The 18,036-nt window shown below is 42.9% G+C and overlaps 1 protein-coding gene across 15 annotated transcripts in view; it reads left to right on the top strand.

The window, feature by feature from the left end:
- LOC110445166 (transient receptor potential cation channel subfamily V member 6-like) overlaps positions 1–15,398 on the top strand; it is a 59,928-nt gene extending 44,530 nt beyond the window's left edge. For all 15 annotated transcript variants that reach the window (XM_021489619.1, XM_021489621.1, XM_021489613.1 and 12 more), the window contains 6 exons: positions 825–896; positions 8,480–8,675; positions 10,738–10,792; positions 11,227–11,318; positions 11,994–12,094; positions 12,668–15,398. In XM_021489619.1, the coding sequence (XP_021345294.1) occupies positions 825–896; positions 8,480–8,675; positions 10,738–10,792; positions 11,227–11,318; positions 11,994–12,094; positions 12,668–12,688 (537 nt within the window). In that variant the 3' untranslated portion in view covers positions 12,689–15,398. The remainder of the gene's footprint in view (positions 1–824; positions 897–8,479; positions 8,676–10,737; positions 10,793–11,226; positions 11,319–11,993; positions 12,095–12,667) is intronic.
- The last annotated feature ends 2,638 nt before the right edge of the window (positions 15,399–18,036 follow it).

The following is an 18,036-nucleotide window of genomic DNA, read 5'->3' on the forward strand; positions in this document are numbered from 1 at the left end:
CCCTACAAATCAAGGTATGATCACACACCCTACAAATCAAGGTATGACCACACACCCTACAAATCAAGATATGACTCCCCCCTCCCCACCTACAACTCAAAGTATGGTTATTCACCTTGCAAATAAAGGTATGATCACATACACCCTACAAATCAAGTCTGATCCCCCTCCCCTACAAATCAAGTATGATCACCCCTCCCCTACAAATCAAGGTATGATCACATACACCCTACAAATCAAGAATGATCCCCCCCCCCCCCCCCCCCCACACTACAAATAAATATGTGATCACACACAACCTACAAATCAAGGTATGATCCCATACCCCCTACAAATCAAGGTATGATCACACACCCTACAAATCAAGGTATGATCACACACATACAAATCAAGGTATGATCACACACCCTACAAATCAAGGTATGATCACACACCCTACAAATCAAGGTATGATCACACACATACTAATCAAGATCTGACTCTCCCCCTCCCCACCTACAGCTTAAGGTGTGATTATTCAACATGCAAATCTAGGTATGAATACCTCCATACAAATTAACGTACAATCATCTGCATACAATACAAATCAATGCATTAGCACTCCCCCCTCTACCCCCATACAAGTCTAACAAATATATCGGGATAGTTTTGATCTGTCTAAAATATTCACTCAGATGATGACTGGTTAGTATTGTTGGTCACATTTAAAACCTCCGTACAAATAAAATCATCAGTTTGGTTTCAATATGATAAAATGTGGCCTGAATATTTATGATTTACTAAAAACTGTACCATTAAGTCCTGTACATCTGTTGTATTAACAGGAGGACTTCGATGAATTTAGGGAAATGTTTGTTCAGAAATTCTACTCTGGCAGCTCTGATAAAAACAGTGAGGTAAGTAGTTTTCAATCTTGTTCCTTATTTGTTATCTTAAATTTGAAGAAAGATATCTCTTCTGATATGCTAGAGTTTCAAAAACAAAAAAAATCGTAAATTCCATCTCAGTGTTAAATCCTTGTTGTCGTAATGATTGCAATTGAATTGAGGTTTCTCTTGTGAAACCAATTTCTATTATAAATACTTACCACAGTCATTATAATGCATATTCCAACCTTACTTGGCTCTTTACATACGTAAATAAAGAATTTTTCCCCCCATGGGGAACCCCTGGGAAACCCACCAATCAGACGGCAGTATTCACGCACGTGATTTAAGACACGAAGCCATGCTTCCCACTTCATAATTCCAAAGCCCAAAAAAGTGAGAGCCAAGGAGACAAGGGGAGGCTGGGAGGGAACTCACCTAATGACTGTGGTAAGTATTTATAATAGAAATTGGTTTCACAAGAGAAACCTCAATTCTATTTCAAAATACGTTACCACAGTCATTATAATGCGAATTCGACTTACCGCAGTGGTGTCTCCGTGGAGCGATGAAGGGTTCCAACAATAGGACCCATACCCCCGGAGGAAAAATTCAAAATACCCTTTCCTTTTGTGACACAAAGCCTGATTACGACCAGCGTTCCGGATCACGCGGAGAAGACATAATGAGGCTTATGCAAAAGAAGAGGGAGGACAGACAACGGACTGGGCAGCCACAAGAGGGCCCAAAGAATACAATCCGTCAGACTGTCCCGACAAAGATCGGAGATAGAACTCCGTAAACGTAGAATGACCCCTCCAAACAGCAGCTGTCATGACCTCAGCGTAAGAAGAACCATTAAATAAGGCCCACGAAGTAGCTAAAGCGCGAACCTCATGAGCCCTAACCCCTGACACCCGCAAGGACTGATCCCCTGCCGACTCATACGCAGCTCGAACAGTCTGAACAATCCAGCGTGAGATGGTCGCTGCAGAGATATCAGAGCGACCGGGCTGGAGAGACTGGAACAGCCGAGACGAGTGTCCCGCCCCCCCCTCTGTTCTGGCCAAGTAGTAACGCAAGGCCCGAACTGGGCAGAGCAGGCGATCAGGACAATCCCCATCCAGAGTTGAAGCCAAAGAAGGGATAACCACAAGCCCTGGGGTGAAACCGGGAACCTGGTTCTTAGCTAAAAAGGAGGGATCAGTGGTCACCGAGACCGAAGAATGGCCAGCCGAAAAACGAAGGCAAGAAGAAGATCTGCTGAAAGCATGAATCTCGCTTCTGCGGCGACCGGAAGCAAAGGCTATCAAGAACACAGTCTTGAAAGTAAGAAACTTCCGATCTGTCGACTGGAGGGGCTCGAATGGCGCCCTTAACAAGGAATCTAGCACAAGTGCTAAATTCCACCTAGGGACCAATTGCCGTGAACGAGGCTTCTCAATGTAGAAGCCCCTAATGAGAGCCGACAATGAAGCGTCCGAGCCCACTGACTTGCTACCATAGAAAGCCAGCACACTAGCAATGGCTGAACGATAGCCTGCAATAGTTCCCGGAGACAGACCTTTGTCCCTGAACAGAGACAAAAGAAAGTCAGCTACAACGGGAACAGAGGCAGAGACTGGATCAATCGACCGTCCGACACACCAATCACCGAATGCGGACCATCGAGATTGGTAGACGGCGGAAGACGAAGGTCTAAGTGATCCTGCGATGCGAGTTGCAACTTCTCGAGAAAAGCCCGTCTGAGTGAGCCTTCCCGAGATAGCATCCAACCGTGAAGGTGGAGCCGTTCCGGTCCCGAGTAGAACTGTCGGGACCTCGGTTGAGACAGCAGATCCCACAGGGGTGGGATGCTGCGTGGGAAGTCCACCGACAGCCGAAGCAACAGAGGAAACCAAGGTTGTCGAGGCCAGAGCGGTGCAACCAGCAACACAGTACAAGGGTGTAGAAGGATCTTTTCCAACACCCTGCCCACCAGATTGAAGGGAGGAAACGCATACGCGTACATTCCCGACCAGTCCTGGGATAGAGCATCCACCGCCATGGCCATAGGGTCTGGAACCGGAGACACAAATGTAGGGAGTCGAAAGTTCAGGGCCGTGGCGAACAGATCCACATGGGGTCTGTCCCAAACCAGGCAAAGAGACCGGAACACCGAACGCTTGAGGGTCCATTCGGTGAGAACCGGGCTCCGAGACCGAGACAGAGTGTCGGCCAGAACATTCAGACGACCTGGAAGGTGCCTCACCGTGAGATCGAGACTGATCTCCTGACACAGCAACAGGACCTGGGTGGATAAAGCACACAGAGCCGGGGAACGGGTGCCCCCCTGGCGCTGCAGATAAGCCACCACAGTGGAGTTGTCTGTAGCCAGACAAATGGCCTTGCCCTGCAGGGAGGGTCGAAGACCCCGAAGGGCCAACAGAACAGCACGCATTTCCAGAACATTGATGTGTTCTGAAAGCTGTTCCCCTGACCACACCCCCGCCGACGTCTGACCGGAAAGGTATGCACCCCAACCGGTCATGGACGCGTCGGTGTAAAGGGTCATAGCAGGAGATGCCCGAACCAGAGGAACTCCTGCCAAGACATTGCTCTTGAGAGTCCACCAACGAGCTGATTCCTTCACCGACTCCGGCAGAGGAATGTACACATCCCACTGTCGAGACGCCGGAGACCAAACTGACAGAAGGAACAGCTGGAGCGGACGGATGTGAAGCCGACCCAAGGGAACCACATCCGCCAATGAATTCAGGTAACCGAGGAACCGAAGGAACCATCGGACCTGAATTCGCTCCACACCGACCAGAACGGAGACCAACAGAGAGGCCTTCTCGAACTTGGACACTGGTGGAAGGACAAACCCCAGATCGGTTCTGAACCGATAACCGAGGAAAACAAAATCTTGAGAGGGGAGAACCTCCGACTTCTCCCTGGAAGGGATGAACCCTAGGCGGCACAGAACGCCCAGAACCGACCTCGTGCTCCGGGACAGGATAACTGGATCCACTTGGAGCAACAGGGAGTCGTCGAAGTAGATGTGTGCATCTACCCCGAGACTGTGGAGGTGCCCCACTACTACCTGCAACAACTTGGTGAAAACCAAGGGGGCCGTAGTGAGGCCGAAGGGCATAGCGCGAAACTGGTAAACCTTCTGCTCGAAAGTGAACCTGAGGAACTTCCTGGCCGACCTCCTGACCGGGATGTGAAAGTAAGCATCCTTCAGATCGATGGACGTAGCCCACATCCCTGGACGCACTGACGCAATGATGCGCCGTGGCGTTTCCATCTGGAAGTGCGGGGAATCGACATACGTGTTGAACGTACTGAGGTCGATAATAGGCCTCCAGGCACCGGACTTCTTCTTCACGAGGAAGACCCGGGAGTAAAACCCTGGAGACCACTGGTCCCGTGAAAGTTCTTCGATCGCGCCCTTCGCGATCATGGCTTGAACCTCTGACCTGAGAGCCTCCACCTTTCCCGGATCGGAAGGAGAAGGGAAAAAGATAGGCTCTCGCGCCAGAGGTGGATCCCGAAGAAGCGGGATGCAGAGACCCTTGGACACAACCCCTAGGGCCCAACTGTCTGAAGTGATTTCTTTCCACTGAGGAACGAAATGGGACAGCCGACCGCCTACTGGCAAGTCCGGAAGGGGCCAATCTAGCCCTTCCCAAACCACCTCGGCGGAGCCTCCCGCGCCCAAGGACGTGGGAGCGGCCACAGACAGTGGACAAGGAGTTTGCAAGGGCAAGGAAGAGTCAGGAACCCTTCCTACCTCTGGAAACTTTGCCTTTGCCTCGACCCCTATGGGAACCCCTACCGCGGAAGGAAGATTTCCGACGTTCTGCCGGAGCGGAAGTCGGAGGGGCAGACTGCTGCTGAAAAGCAGTCGTCTTTGCCCTCTTCCTCCTACGCCTGGAGGAGCCAGAAGCCTGCCTCTTCCTGCTAGCGCCCTTGCCTGCGGAATTGTGGCGTGCATCCTCAGATGCAAACGGGTCCAACCTCATCTCAGATTGCACTGAGGGAAGGACCCCGCCAAACAAATCCTCGCCAGTCAAGGGAGCCTCCAAAAGGGTAGCCCGATAGGAATCGCCGACTGGCAGTCCAGAAAGGACCGACAACCGGCGGGCAACAACAAGGTGTGACATGGCAGCCGACAGTAAGGCCATCGCATCAAGATGTGCCTTGCAAATTGCCTGGCTGAGGCGCTCCATCAGTCCAACCTTGCTGGGGAGCTGCTCCACCGACTTGCAGCTCGCAGCCAGCAACGCAGAAGTAAACCAGTCTGCGTAGGACAGAACATGGAGAGCCAGCCTAAGGAGACGCTCCAACTTAGAGTGCTCCCTAGGCCCCATCACAACCTGGTCAACACAGCGTCCCGGCCACTTATCCAGATCCCTCTCAAGGGAAACAGAATTAGGGGCCAAGACTGGGTCGTGGATGCGGTACGTATCTGCAGCTAAATCTGCGATGTCCGCAACCACGACCTGTAAAGCCGAGAGGGAAAAAGGCTTGCGAGCCTTGCTCACCTTCTGCTTTAATAAAGCGTTGACCTGAGCGAGGGACGAAGCCACGCCTCGTCCCTCCGCAAGAGACCTAGCAGAGGCCGAGGAGGCAGATGCTAGGGGAGGCAACATGCTCTGAAGGAGCGAAGTGCGCTCCGGGACGGCCGAATCCGTGGAAGGGCGTGGGCAAACCCCGTCCCCCAGAAGCTTCATAACTTCTGCACGTAAAGTGCGAAATGAAGCCGAAACCTCTGGAGGCACCGGATCAGCATCTCGGGGCCGGGATTGGGACACATCAGAAGGGCCTTCTGAGTCCAACCCAGACGAATCCAACGACTCTAAATCAGAGTCAGTAAACTCGCCGACTCTATCCTCATCCCGAGTCTCCGTAAAATTGGAGCAACCAGGAGAGCCCCGAAGAACGTCCCTCTCATCACTAGGAGAGGCACCCGCCGAATCCACCTCCATCAACGTCGCCCTCCGGGGAGGGGTGCGAGGAGGGGAAAGAGAACGTGACCTACCCGAGGGAACTATCGGGGCAATCGATAGTCCCTGAGGAACAGCAGGAGCAGGACCACAAGACCCTGGAACCTGCTGTAAGGTAGGAGTTGACACCGGACAGCGGAAGTTACTGGTAGACTCAAATTCCAAAATAGGAGCTCGAGCCAACGCAGCACGACCAGCCGCCCTAGCATCACGCGGTCTCTGCCTGACTGAACCGGCAGCAGAAGCTGGCCGGGAGCGCGAACGCTTGCGCGAACGGCTCGGTGGCGGATGGAGGGGGGGCCCCATCGCCGCAGGCAAGAAGGCGGGGGGGGCATATCCAGGCTGGAAACCCATACCACCCTGGGGTGGAGGGGGAGCGGCTGGAAAAGCCCCCTGCTGGGAGAAACCCCAAGACTGCCCATAGGCGGTCGGTGGTTGGGGCGGAGCATAAAAAGGAGCCTGTTGACCCCAATGAGCTCCATTCCCACCCTGCAAATAGGTGGGATAAACCAGGGAGGACCCTGGAACAGAGCCACCAACCTGATGCCCGAAACCGGAGGCAGGACCGGTTTGGGGGGGCGGGGTAGGGAACCTAGGGCCACCTACACACCCGCCGCCATAAGCCACACCTGGCTGACCTGACCAACTCCACCCAGACTGACCTACAGCAGGGCCAAAACCTGTAGGGCCAGTAAAACAAGCCCCACCAGGGGAGCAGCGTGCACCGGCAAAACCAAACGCAGCTGCGCTGGCACCTACCATAGGAAAACCTGGGGAGGAGGCACAAGGGATAGAGCTGGAAGCATAGGTTTTTACACCAGTGCTCACACCACCGTAAAATCCAGCCGAGGCTAGCGAGGCCGAAGCATCACTAACCACCGGACCGGGCAGCAAATGCTGCACAGTGGTGGACGGCGTGCTAGACGCCATCACCACGCCAGGGGCTACATCAGGGATGCAAGGAACCCCGGGAGCAGACAAAACTGCCGGGGGCCGGTCTCCGACAACACCAACACCCTCAGGAGTGGAGCGGACCGGCAGGAGGCCACCAACAGAAGCATCCGCTGACACAACATGGCTGGCCTGTTTAATATTCCCAAGGGAATGTTGGGCCACCTGCCCTCCCACCACAAATTGGGAGAGAAGGCCGCCCCCCTGTCCCCTAGTCACCGTGGTGACCGGGACAGAGCCCAAACCCTCACCCACGTCGACCGACAAAACGGAAGGCGGGGTGAGAGAAAGGTGCGGGTCCAAAGAAACAAATTGTTTCCCAGCGGCCCCGGTACGGGTCGAAACCGCCGACACGAACCCCAGGGAAGACTCGACAGAGGTCGGAATTCCGCTGGTGCTCTCCGAGGGCTTAGGCCTAGCTTTAGCCCTCGCCCCACCCCTACCGCCCCTCCTACCCGACTTACCTGCACGCCCTCGCGGGCGGGGAGAACCACCGGTAGGAGTCGGCTGCCAGGCACGGCAAATTTCACACGGCTGCTCCAGAGAGCAAGACCGACAGCCAGGACAGTAAGGGTGGGGGTCGGAAGCCTCAAAAAAATGACCCCCAGGACAGCGCCTTTGAGAAGGAGGAGTCTCCATCTCAACGTAAACAAACCGTCAAAAACGCGAACACGTGGCCGGAGCCTGGTCGCAAAACGGCGCAAAACAAAGCAAAAAGCTTAATTAAAACAAAATAAAGTTAACTAGTTATAAAGGATACGTAAATGTATGGGTACAAACAACGCCTGTTGTAGTTGGAACCCGTAGACACCAAAACACGTCCGTAAACACGGCCGGCTGAAGGAATTATGAAGTGGGAAGCATGGCTTCGTGTCTTAAATCACGTGCGTGAATACTGCCGTCTGATTGGTGGGTTTCCCAGGGGTTCCCCATGGGGGGAAAAATTCTTTATTTACGTATGTAAAGAGCCAAGTAAGGTTGGAATATGCATTATAATGACTGTGGTAACGTATTTTGAAATAGAATGTTGCTACATGGTACAGTTGTATTACAGTATCATCGGGACATTGAAAAAAGACATTTAGGCTATTAAATCAAAACTTCATACTAGTTTATTTGTATTTTTATTGAGTCAGTATTAAAATTTTCCTAATTGCACTTCAACAACTAATTTGGAAGAATTGTGAAATTATCAAAGGCACAAAATTCTTAACTGTCAAGTTTTACAGTAAGTTTTTGTATGATTTCTTTTCTGGAATTTTGTTATTTTTTGAAGTTTTAACTTGTGTAAACTATTGTCAGTATTCCTCTGTCAGACTGGCAACAAATCTGCACGATTATATCTTACATTCTTGAGGCAGAAAATATCCATGAAGCATGCAGTACACACTAAACTCTCTTGTTTACTTACATTAACTCATTAACCCCTGAAAAACATTTGAACTCTTCCAACACAAAGGTTGGAAAATATCATTATGAAATTTCAGGGGTGAATGAGTTAAGACATATTTCAATTTGTGGTCAACTTTCCATGTGAAATATCTTGATAATACAAGATATGAATGTCTGCATAAACATTCAAAAGAGGTATGACATGGAATTTGTAACATTAGGTCCAATAAGGCTATACTAGAAAGCCTGTATCACCCATTTTCTGATGCTCCACAGGGTATAGAGGACAACGAGGGTCTGGTGACCACTAAAACCCTACAGAGAGAAGTGAAGACTCTACAGATTAGTATGCTTGAACTGAAGGATTCACAGAGGAAAATGCAACAGAAGGTCACGCATGACATGAACACTATCAAGAACTTACTCCTCCAGATGTCAGGATGGGGAGGAGGTAATCTGGAAGGAATGGAAGGTAGGTTCAGTGGGGGAGGAGGTAATCTGAAAGGAATGGAAAGTAGGTTCAGTGGGGGAGGAGGTAATCTGAAAGGAATGGAAGGTAGGTTCAGTGGGGTAGGAGGTAATCTGGAGGGAATGGAAGGAAGGTTTAGTGGGGGAGGAGGTAATCTGGAGGGAATGGAAGGTAGGTTCAGTGGGGGAGGAGGTAATCTGGAGGGAGTTGAAGGTAGGTTTAGTGGGGGAGGAGGTAATCTGGAGGGAGTTGAAGGTAGATTTAGTGGGGGAGGAGGTAATCTGGAGGGAATGGAAGGTAGGTTCAGTAGGGGAGGAGGTAATCTGGAGGGAGTTGAAGGTAGGTTTAGTGGGGGAGGAGGTAATCTGGAGGGAATGGAAGGTAGGTTCAGTGGGGGAGGAGGTAATCTGGAGGGAATGGGAGGTAGGTTTAGTGGGGGAGGAGGTAATCTGGATGGAATGGAAGGTACATGTAGGTTCAGTGGGGGAGGAGGTAATTTTTAGGGAATGGAAGGTAGGTTCAGTGGGGAGGAGGTAATCTGAAGGGAATGGAAGGTAGTTTCAGTGGGGGAGAAGGTAATCTGGAGGGAATGGAAGGTAGGTTAAGCGAGGATTATCCCAGGATGTGACCTGCCAGGGATGGAAGGTAGTTTCACAGGGGATGTCTTGGGGGAGATAACCTAGAGGATATTGAATGTATGGTTGTTTCAGTGTGGTTGTCTAGAGGAAGGAAACCTGGAAGGATAGCAGAAAGTTACAGGGAGGATGTCTTGGGAGTAAATAGAAGCAATAGAAAGTAGGGTCAGTAAGGAATCCTGAGGAGATGGAAGGTAGGGTCAATAAGGAATCCTGAGGAGATGGAAGATAGGGTCAATAAGGAATCCTGAGGAGATAGAAGGTATGGTCAATAAGGAATCCCGAGGAGATGGAAGGTAGGGTCAATAAGGAATCCTGAGGAGATGGAAGGTAGGGTCAATAAGGAATCCTGAGGAGATAGAAGGTAGGGTCAAAAAGGAATCCTGAGGATATAGAAGGTAGGATTAATAAGGAATCCTGAGGAGATGGAAGGTAGGGTCAATAAGGAATCCTGAGGAGATAGAAGGTAGGGTCAATAAGGAATCCTGAGGAGATAGAAAGTAGGGTTAATAAGGAATCCTGAGGATGTGGAAGGTAGGGTTAATAAGGAAACTTGAGGAGATAGAAGGTACGGTCAATAAGGAATCCTGAGGAGATGGAAGGTAGGGTTAATAAGGAATCCTGAGGAGATGGAAGATAGGGTCAATAAGGAATCCTGAGGAGATAGAATGTAGGGTTAATAAGGAGAATCCTGAGGAGATAGAATGTAGGGTTAATAAGGGGAATCCTGAGGAGATAGAAGGTAGGGTTAATAAGGAATCCTGAGGAGATAGAAGGTATGGTCAATAAGGAATCCTGAGGAGATAGAATTTAGGGTTAATAAGGAGAATCCTGAGGAGATGGAAGGTAGGGTTAATAAGAAATCCTGAGGAGATGGAAGGTAGGAATCAGTCAGGATTTTCTAGAGATGTTATACCTTGCAGGGATGGAATGTTCAGGTTTTACAATACCACAATACATTAAACATGCAAGTCATGTTAAAACATGTGAGAAGAAACATAGATGGGATATAAGCACAGTTAGGTCATTGAGGACGACTACATTGTAGGAGGCTGACTGGTAACTACAGAGCATTGAAATTATATAGCTACAAGCTGCAAGATTGGAATTGCATGAAAAATCATTTTTGAATGGATTGGACTTTCATGGAGATTTTTTAATAGGTATATGACTAGCGTATGTACAAGTTATTTAATATCGCCATTTAATTTTAAACTTTTCCAATAAAACCTTTTTTATACTGCTTCCATTTGTGAAGTGTGTAGATGAATTGAGGGAAATATATAAAAGCATTTCGAAGACAACAAGAAAAAGGGACATTGAAATATGCTGGTGGTAAATGAAAAAAGGAGCATTATATTGAGGTTTTATTGTATTTTAAATCTTATCTTTCGGATAATAAACCATGAACTATTGACTTTCTGTTACAGGATTCACGGAGGTTGAGGAAGAGGATCATCCTCCTTCAATATTGACAGACAGCAGGTAAACCAAATAAAGACATCGCACAATACTCTTAATCCAATTCTGTGTACACTGGAACAGTGTATATCTAAAACTCATTTTCTGAGTAAATTGATAAATGAGCTAATTTTACAGACTTCCTTCAAACAAGTTATCACTGAACCATCAACTTCCTACCACTGATTTAGGTAGCATGCATGGCATCACTAAACCAAACAGTTCAAGATGAATGCATTCATATGTTTTTTTTTAAGTAAACAGAAAATGACACAATGATATAAAAAAAATCTGGAAAAAAAAGAACTCATTATTCACATTGTTCCCTCCTTCAGCATGACTGAATATATGTGATTTAACTACAGAATAAGAATGATTCTCTGCCAAAGTACCATTTACCATAAAGCTTTTCAGTCATTTTTCGATCTCTAATGTAATTGTTTTATTTTGTCGCCTAGAACACGTAGAGAAAAGTCATCCGACAGGAAGAAGAAAAAGAAAAAGCACCGCTCACCCTCTGATCACAGCCTTCTGGAGACAGAGGCTCCAAGTAAGGCATCTCTGAGTTATTGTCTTTACAGGTAGCAGTAAAAAGTACTTGATATACAATACAATCAGTGCTATAACCATTAAGTATCTTAAGAATTTAGTTTAAATCTCACATAAGCAAAACAATGTGAGTCTGAGGTTATTGCATATTAATATTTCAGTAAGGAATGGTATGTATGAATTATGAGTGTATGACATGCAATTGTTACTGAGTGTATGATGTGTAATTGTTACTGAGTGTATGACGTGTAATTGTTACCGAGTGTATGACGTGTAATTGTTACCGGGGATATGACGTGTTATTGTTACCGAGTGTATGATGTGAAATTGTTACTGAGTGTATGATGTGTAATTGTTACCGAGTGTATGACGTGTAATTGTTACTGAGTGTATGATGTGTGATTGTTACTGAGTGTATGACGTGTTATTGCTACCGGGTGTATGACGTGTTATTGTTACCGAGTGTATGATGTGAAATTGTTACCGAGTGTATGACGTGTAATTGTTACCGAGTGTATGACGTGTAATTGTTACTGAGTGTATGACTTGTTATTGCTACTGAGTGCATGACGTGTAATTGTTACTGAGTGTATGACGTTTAAGTGTTACTGAGTGTATGACGTGTAAATGTTACTGAGTGCATGACATATAATGTGTATGTATATTTTTCTGACAGTTCCTCCCGTGTCAGGTGAACCACATGTAGACGTCTGTTATCCTGATTTCTCAGCGGGTATCATTCCTCAGGTTACAGCTACCAGCAGGACAGGTTCACAGGTAAATTATTGACCACTTTAAAGATCTTGAGGAGAACCTCTATGTACTGATACCTCATCCACAAAGACTAGCTAGAAAGATGCATACAATCATGATCAACATGTTAAGTAGATTTTATTTTTAGTTAAACTTCTTTGTAAGAAACTTGGATATCCTATAACAGTGAAAAACAACAATTGATGGGAAAGTACTTGTATGTATTACCTACTTTTAAGGCTAGCTACAGTTTTAGATGGTATAGATTGTCTTTGGAAAATACCTTAAAGCCAGGAGATAACCAAATGTCAGCCTATCTAGTCTAATTATCAGACAGAATTGTCTGTGGTTAAAACATTCTTTTCTTAAAAGGTTCCCATGGTTCTGATAAATTTGACATAATGAGATTAAACAGTATTCACAAATATTAGTAACGATTTACTTAAATATAAGTAACAGTACATACTTCCTTATGAACATTTTATGACAAGAAATAAAGGTGAAAAGGAAATTAATAAATCAAGAATTAAGCAGTTATCTTTTTCACTTGATATGCATTGCAAAGTAAATTAAAGTTTCTGTTCTGTATAATTGCAGGATCCAGCCTCAGAATGTTGACAAAACAAATCAGACCACACTGATTATGGATGACTGATCTGTTGCTTCCACAAACTATACTCAAAAAATGGATGGTAACGAGGTCAGATGTCTACTCGGCACAGAAGTACTAGTATAGACCCTCCTTTAGTTAGATATGTGTCTGGTGTTTATTGACGGGCAACAATACAAGATAGACATGTATTTAGAGATTTAACATCAACGCATCAGAGATTGAAGCTGGCAGGACCCCACATATTGGCCTGAAGTAAACATATTTCGTAGACAACTCTGTTGATATTACTTTTATTAACATGCAGCAATTTTCTAGGAGTTGTTACTTTGTGATTGTGTATAGACTCTAAAATATCGAATGATAAATGTTTGTGTCATAAATCAAATCTAAATGTTTTATATCAATTGTCAATCTTGATATATGTGAACTTAGAAAGTTATGATTATTTTCGTAAGTTTTAATATTCATAGCAGTCTGGTATACAAGAACTCGAAACCACCAACACAAATATATGACATCAAATTAGATATACCGAATAACAACTCAAAAGACCTTCCAATATATAAGCATAACCCATTGACATCCCACAAGGTACTTTAAAGAAGTTCCTTGACAAAAACTTTTATAACAAGGGGAGATAACCATTGGATTTTCTTAATTTTGCATGATGATAGTGCTAGCAAATGAGGAGATCTAGAGAGTATAACAATTTGCTGTCATAACACTGTTTTGAAACGACTTTTGTAGCAATACATTAAAAATTTCTTATTATTATGAGAAATTACAACTTATATATAATGTTTCTTTCGGAAAACTTCTATTGTATTTGTTAAAACTGTCTTGGAAGAAAAGATCTTATCTATTACTGCTGAACAAATTAAAAACAAGTCATAGATACATTTAAAATGTTGTCATGACTAGTCAGGATCTGCCTGCTTGCAGTCTGGACTGTAGTTTATCTGTAGATGGCCAGAAATATGTGTCTGAACCTTTTATTTTTAACCAAAGTGTTTTTGTTTATGAGTTTTATCATTAATCTAAGGGAATTTGCCGCACTTTATCAATTTCAGGTGCGATATATCTGATATTTCACTTAGAGGTGTTTAGTTCCTTTAGTTTTATACTTGTATGACTACGTTGACTATCCAGATTCTACTTTTGGTGTTCATAGTACCGATAACACGATAATGATATCTAACCAGGTGCTAGCTTTTCTGCTGTCTCTCATTTTCAAGTATTTTTCTGATTATTTATTGTGCTTGAATTATTTCTCATTTTCGTCATAACAATATTTTTAGGTTGAAACTTTTTGAGTATGCCTTTTTTCTGATTTTTTATTTAGCAAATCCTAGAACTAATTTGACAATACATTTTCATGTACTCAGCACTACAAGAACATGTTATTGCAATATACAGATAAGATTGATCATCACAAATGTCTTTCTTTGAATACAAATGAGTAACTATTTTCTAAGGAATTCGCTGATAGGTAATGCCTCATTGTACCATACACAATTGTGACATCCTAGTTTGTAAATGGCATATGTTATTGCTATTGAAATCACAACATGAAATGATACAAAACTGATTTGATAAAGTAACTTGTGGCATTTCCATGTAGTCTGAAAGTCATCCTCAGATACCCACAGTTTTGTTTTAGTATTTAAAGTAATTAAGCTGTGAATTGTTATGTATTTTTTTTCAATTCACAAAATTAAATTACTCACAAAAAATTATCAACTATAAAGTAAACCTGTTTTACAGATGGGTTTGACAAGCATGGAACTGCCATCAATGAGCATCATTATGTTTGACTTGTAGCTGAATCATGATGATGAATTAAAGCTGGGTTTTATAACAAGAATGAAATTGGCATTAAAAAGTTCAATATGTTTACATCTTATAATAAGCCTTTTCTCAGTCATCCACTGCCATATATATCTAACTTGTAAGTTTTACCATTCTTTTTTAGAATACTAGTTTAAATGTCTATAAGAAATATTTACCTCTATATTTAGTCATTGGTTGGCTTCTATTTATACTGTAATTTTTTATATACAAAAGTCTAGATTTTCTTACAAAATGTGATGCTTAATGGTTGTGCCTTATGATTATTTTCTTGTTTTAAATTGAACAAATCATCCAGATCATAAAAAACATATGATATATATTCCCATTGGTAGGAAACCATTTTTATCATTAACAAATTCATATTTCATTAATTAAAAAAAAAAACACTGTGAATTTAAATGTACATGTATTTTGATTTCCACCCTTTATCTATTGTGTTCTAGTGGATAGAGGGATCCGAGTTTTGGTACCACAAACAATTGGTCTTCCCTGTTTTTAGTGTAGCTCAATTTTCACTTGATGACTTTCTATTGTGTTAAGGTGTTTTTGAAGGCCATTGAAAACAGAAAGTGACTTCCTGAGGATCCTATATACAGCCATCTGATTTAGATATTTATTATGGATCATGATTACATATGTGAAGTGAAATCTGAAAAAAAACACTTCTATGTTGGAAGCAGCATTCTGTGCAAGGTATGTTTTCAACATATAAAAAGAAATATTTTTAATGCTGAATATTTTCAGTCATAGTAAGCTTTAAGGTATCACTTATCTTTGGGGGACCGCAGTGGCTGAGTGGTTAAGGCATCTGACACTCTGCTATCACTAGCCCTCCACCACTGGGTAGCAGGTTTAAGGCCTACATGGGACAGTCGCCAGGTACTGGCCGTAGGTCGGCGGGTTTTCTCAGGGAACTCCGGCTTTCCTCCACCATCAAAACCAGGCACGTCCTTAGCATTGGTGTTAATAAGATGTAAAACACAAACAAACCAAAATCACCTATCTTTGATTGGCTTAAGAAGTTGTCTCCCTTGAAGTATAATTTATTTTTTTACCTTTAACTATATGTCTGTATTTATTTTAGCAGCTTATATATACATACTTTCAAAAAATCACTTGTGCACTTGCTAGTCATTGATGTATGTTGTGTTTCTCAATTTAAATATAGCTAGAACTTTAAAGAACCATATAATAACAAATTACTGATAATGGGGAAATCGTTAGTGCCTGACTTCATCTCAAATTTCTTATTGACTCCTCTGAAGATCTCTGCTGATTTGCCACCAATAATACTGAAAATATATACATTCCTTATGTCGTTTGACAAAATCAAGTTAAATCTGGTTTACAGGTTCAAACAAAGGTGCATTATATAATTAATTAAAATATTTTTGATTTTTGTTTTTTGATTTTGTATTTAGTCCATTTCTCTAGGAGTTTTAACCAAACTGAAATCAAACTTGTATGGTGTTACCGATGTCTTAAATTGTAGATGACATTATCAAAGTAGGAACAGAAAGTCAATAAGTTCCAAGATGGAAACAGCTTCATACTTCACCCATCCGAGGCATTGGTCCTTTAAGGATGAAAATTAACTCATTCACCACTGAAATTTCATAATGAACTATTCCAACCTTTGAATTGGAAGAGTTCAAATGTGTCTTCAGGGGTGAATGAGTTAATATACATTTTATTTCCAATGGATTAGTTTGAGTTCATGTCCATAATCTTTAATTTATAGTTTGTTTACATTTGATAGAATATTGTTATTGGCATTAAGTTATTAACATATGCATAAATAGGAATTGGTCATTTACACATGTATATATATATTTATACGCTTAGACCTGGGATGACAGATGTACGTTGTTAACACTGGGGGTGCCAGATGATGGCAAATTTATTGTACATTTCTACAAGATACATTCCTGTGATATTTATTTTAAAAATAGATTTTGTATATAGGATAGTAGAGTATTTAAATGCAGAATGTTCATGTGATATACAGTAGCTCATTGTTTACATGTACAATGGTACAGATGTTATGTACTATGTAAATGCATGTATGATGGACATGTGCCTAGATATTAAATCAAATGTACATGTTAAGATAGTTAAATGACATTAATACTTTTTAATAAAAAGAATGCTTCAAAACCTTCATTATTGTGTTATTTATTGCAGACATAAAAAACCACTATCTCAATGTATATCACCTGCAGATATTTCTAAACATTTTCTTTAGGTTGGTAAGTATGGATTATGAGAAGTTCTTTTTACACAACCAATACAATTTTGTATGTGATGTTTCGATGACTAGTACGATATGTACACTGTCACCTTCATCAGACAAATAACCAGTGAAGCGTATGCACACAAAGGAGTAAAATGTGAACGAGTTGTCCATAAAGTCGATGTCGAAGTTGTGTAAAAAGAACTTCTCATAAACCACCTGCAGATACATGTACATAAATTGTGTATTGTACGGGCCCATCTGTAGCTATTAGGTTTCCTCATCAGTTAAAATATTAGACTCTAGGCAAGCACATTTGACATCAACATTTGACCTTGACCTTAGGATAAAAGTTCTTAAGATAGTCCACATGTTTTGGTTAAGACTGGTATGTCTAGAAATTTCCATTAATATATATTCTGTACTGGAAATAAGAAAAAATACATTTTCGGGAACTGCTACATTGTATGACCTCAATTAGTGACCTTGAATGGATGATTCCAAGCAGCTCATGCCACATCTCCTTCTGATGGCTCAGTTGTGTATGATAATTCATCAAAATCAGATTCTGTCAATGAGGTCAAAATGCCAAGGCGGTTGTCAAGTTCCCTGAGAAACATAAAAGTGAAACTTTGATTTTACATATTTCCAAACTTATGAATCTTATTGAAGATAAGAGAGATAAAGGCTTGAGAAATTTGTTGAAATTTGTTTCATATAATGAAAATGCAATCCCATTTTTTATAGAAAATATCCTTGCATGATATTGTGTTTAAAGATTTAAAATTCAACAAGTATTAGTCACATCTGTGTCATTTTGTGACTTTAAGCGCCTGCAATTTCTGTGTTTGAAATACTGGTAAAAGAAAAGTTTAAAACATATCTTGTTATTCTAGTTAAACACAACGTCTTTCAAAAGTCACACCTTGTTAAACTACTTTAAAAAATCAAACTGTATTTCCGCTCGATATTTGCAAGAATATGTAAGGAAATTAGACGTTTTCTTGCATATTTGACCGCTTGGCTTTTCCGTCTTTGAATATTGCAGAGTTATCTTCTCTTGTGAGCAGGTATTGATTGGTACGTCATTGGTTTGTGCGAGAAAATTACATCGTTTTCTCAAAAATTGATGACGTTACTCTCACAAACCAATGACGTAACAATCAATACCTGCTCACAAGAGCAGATAACTCTGCAATACGCAGACGGAGAAGTCAAATGATAGATAATAAATATAACCAATATATTTACAAGTTGTCTATTTTAATG

The sequence above is a fragment of the Mizuhopecten yessoensis genome, unplaced genomic scaffold (genome assembly GCF_002113885.1).
Source record: "Mizuhopecten yessoensis strain PY_sf001 unplaced genomic scaffold, ASM211388v2 scaffold2091, whole genome shotgun sequence".
In the NCBI taxonomy this organism is placed as follows: domain Eukaryota; kingdom Metazoa; phylum Mollusca; class Bivalvia; order Pectinida; family Pectinidae; genus Mizuhopecten; species Mizuhopecten yessoensis.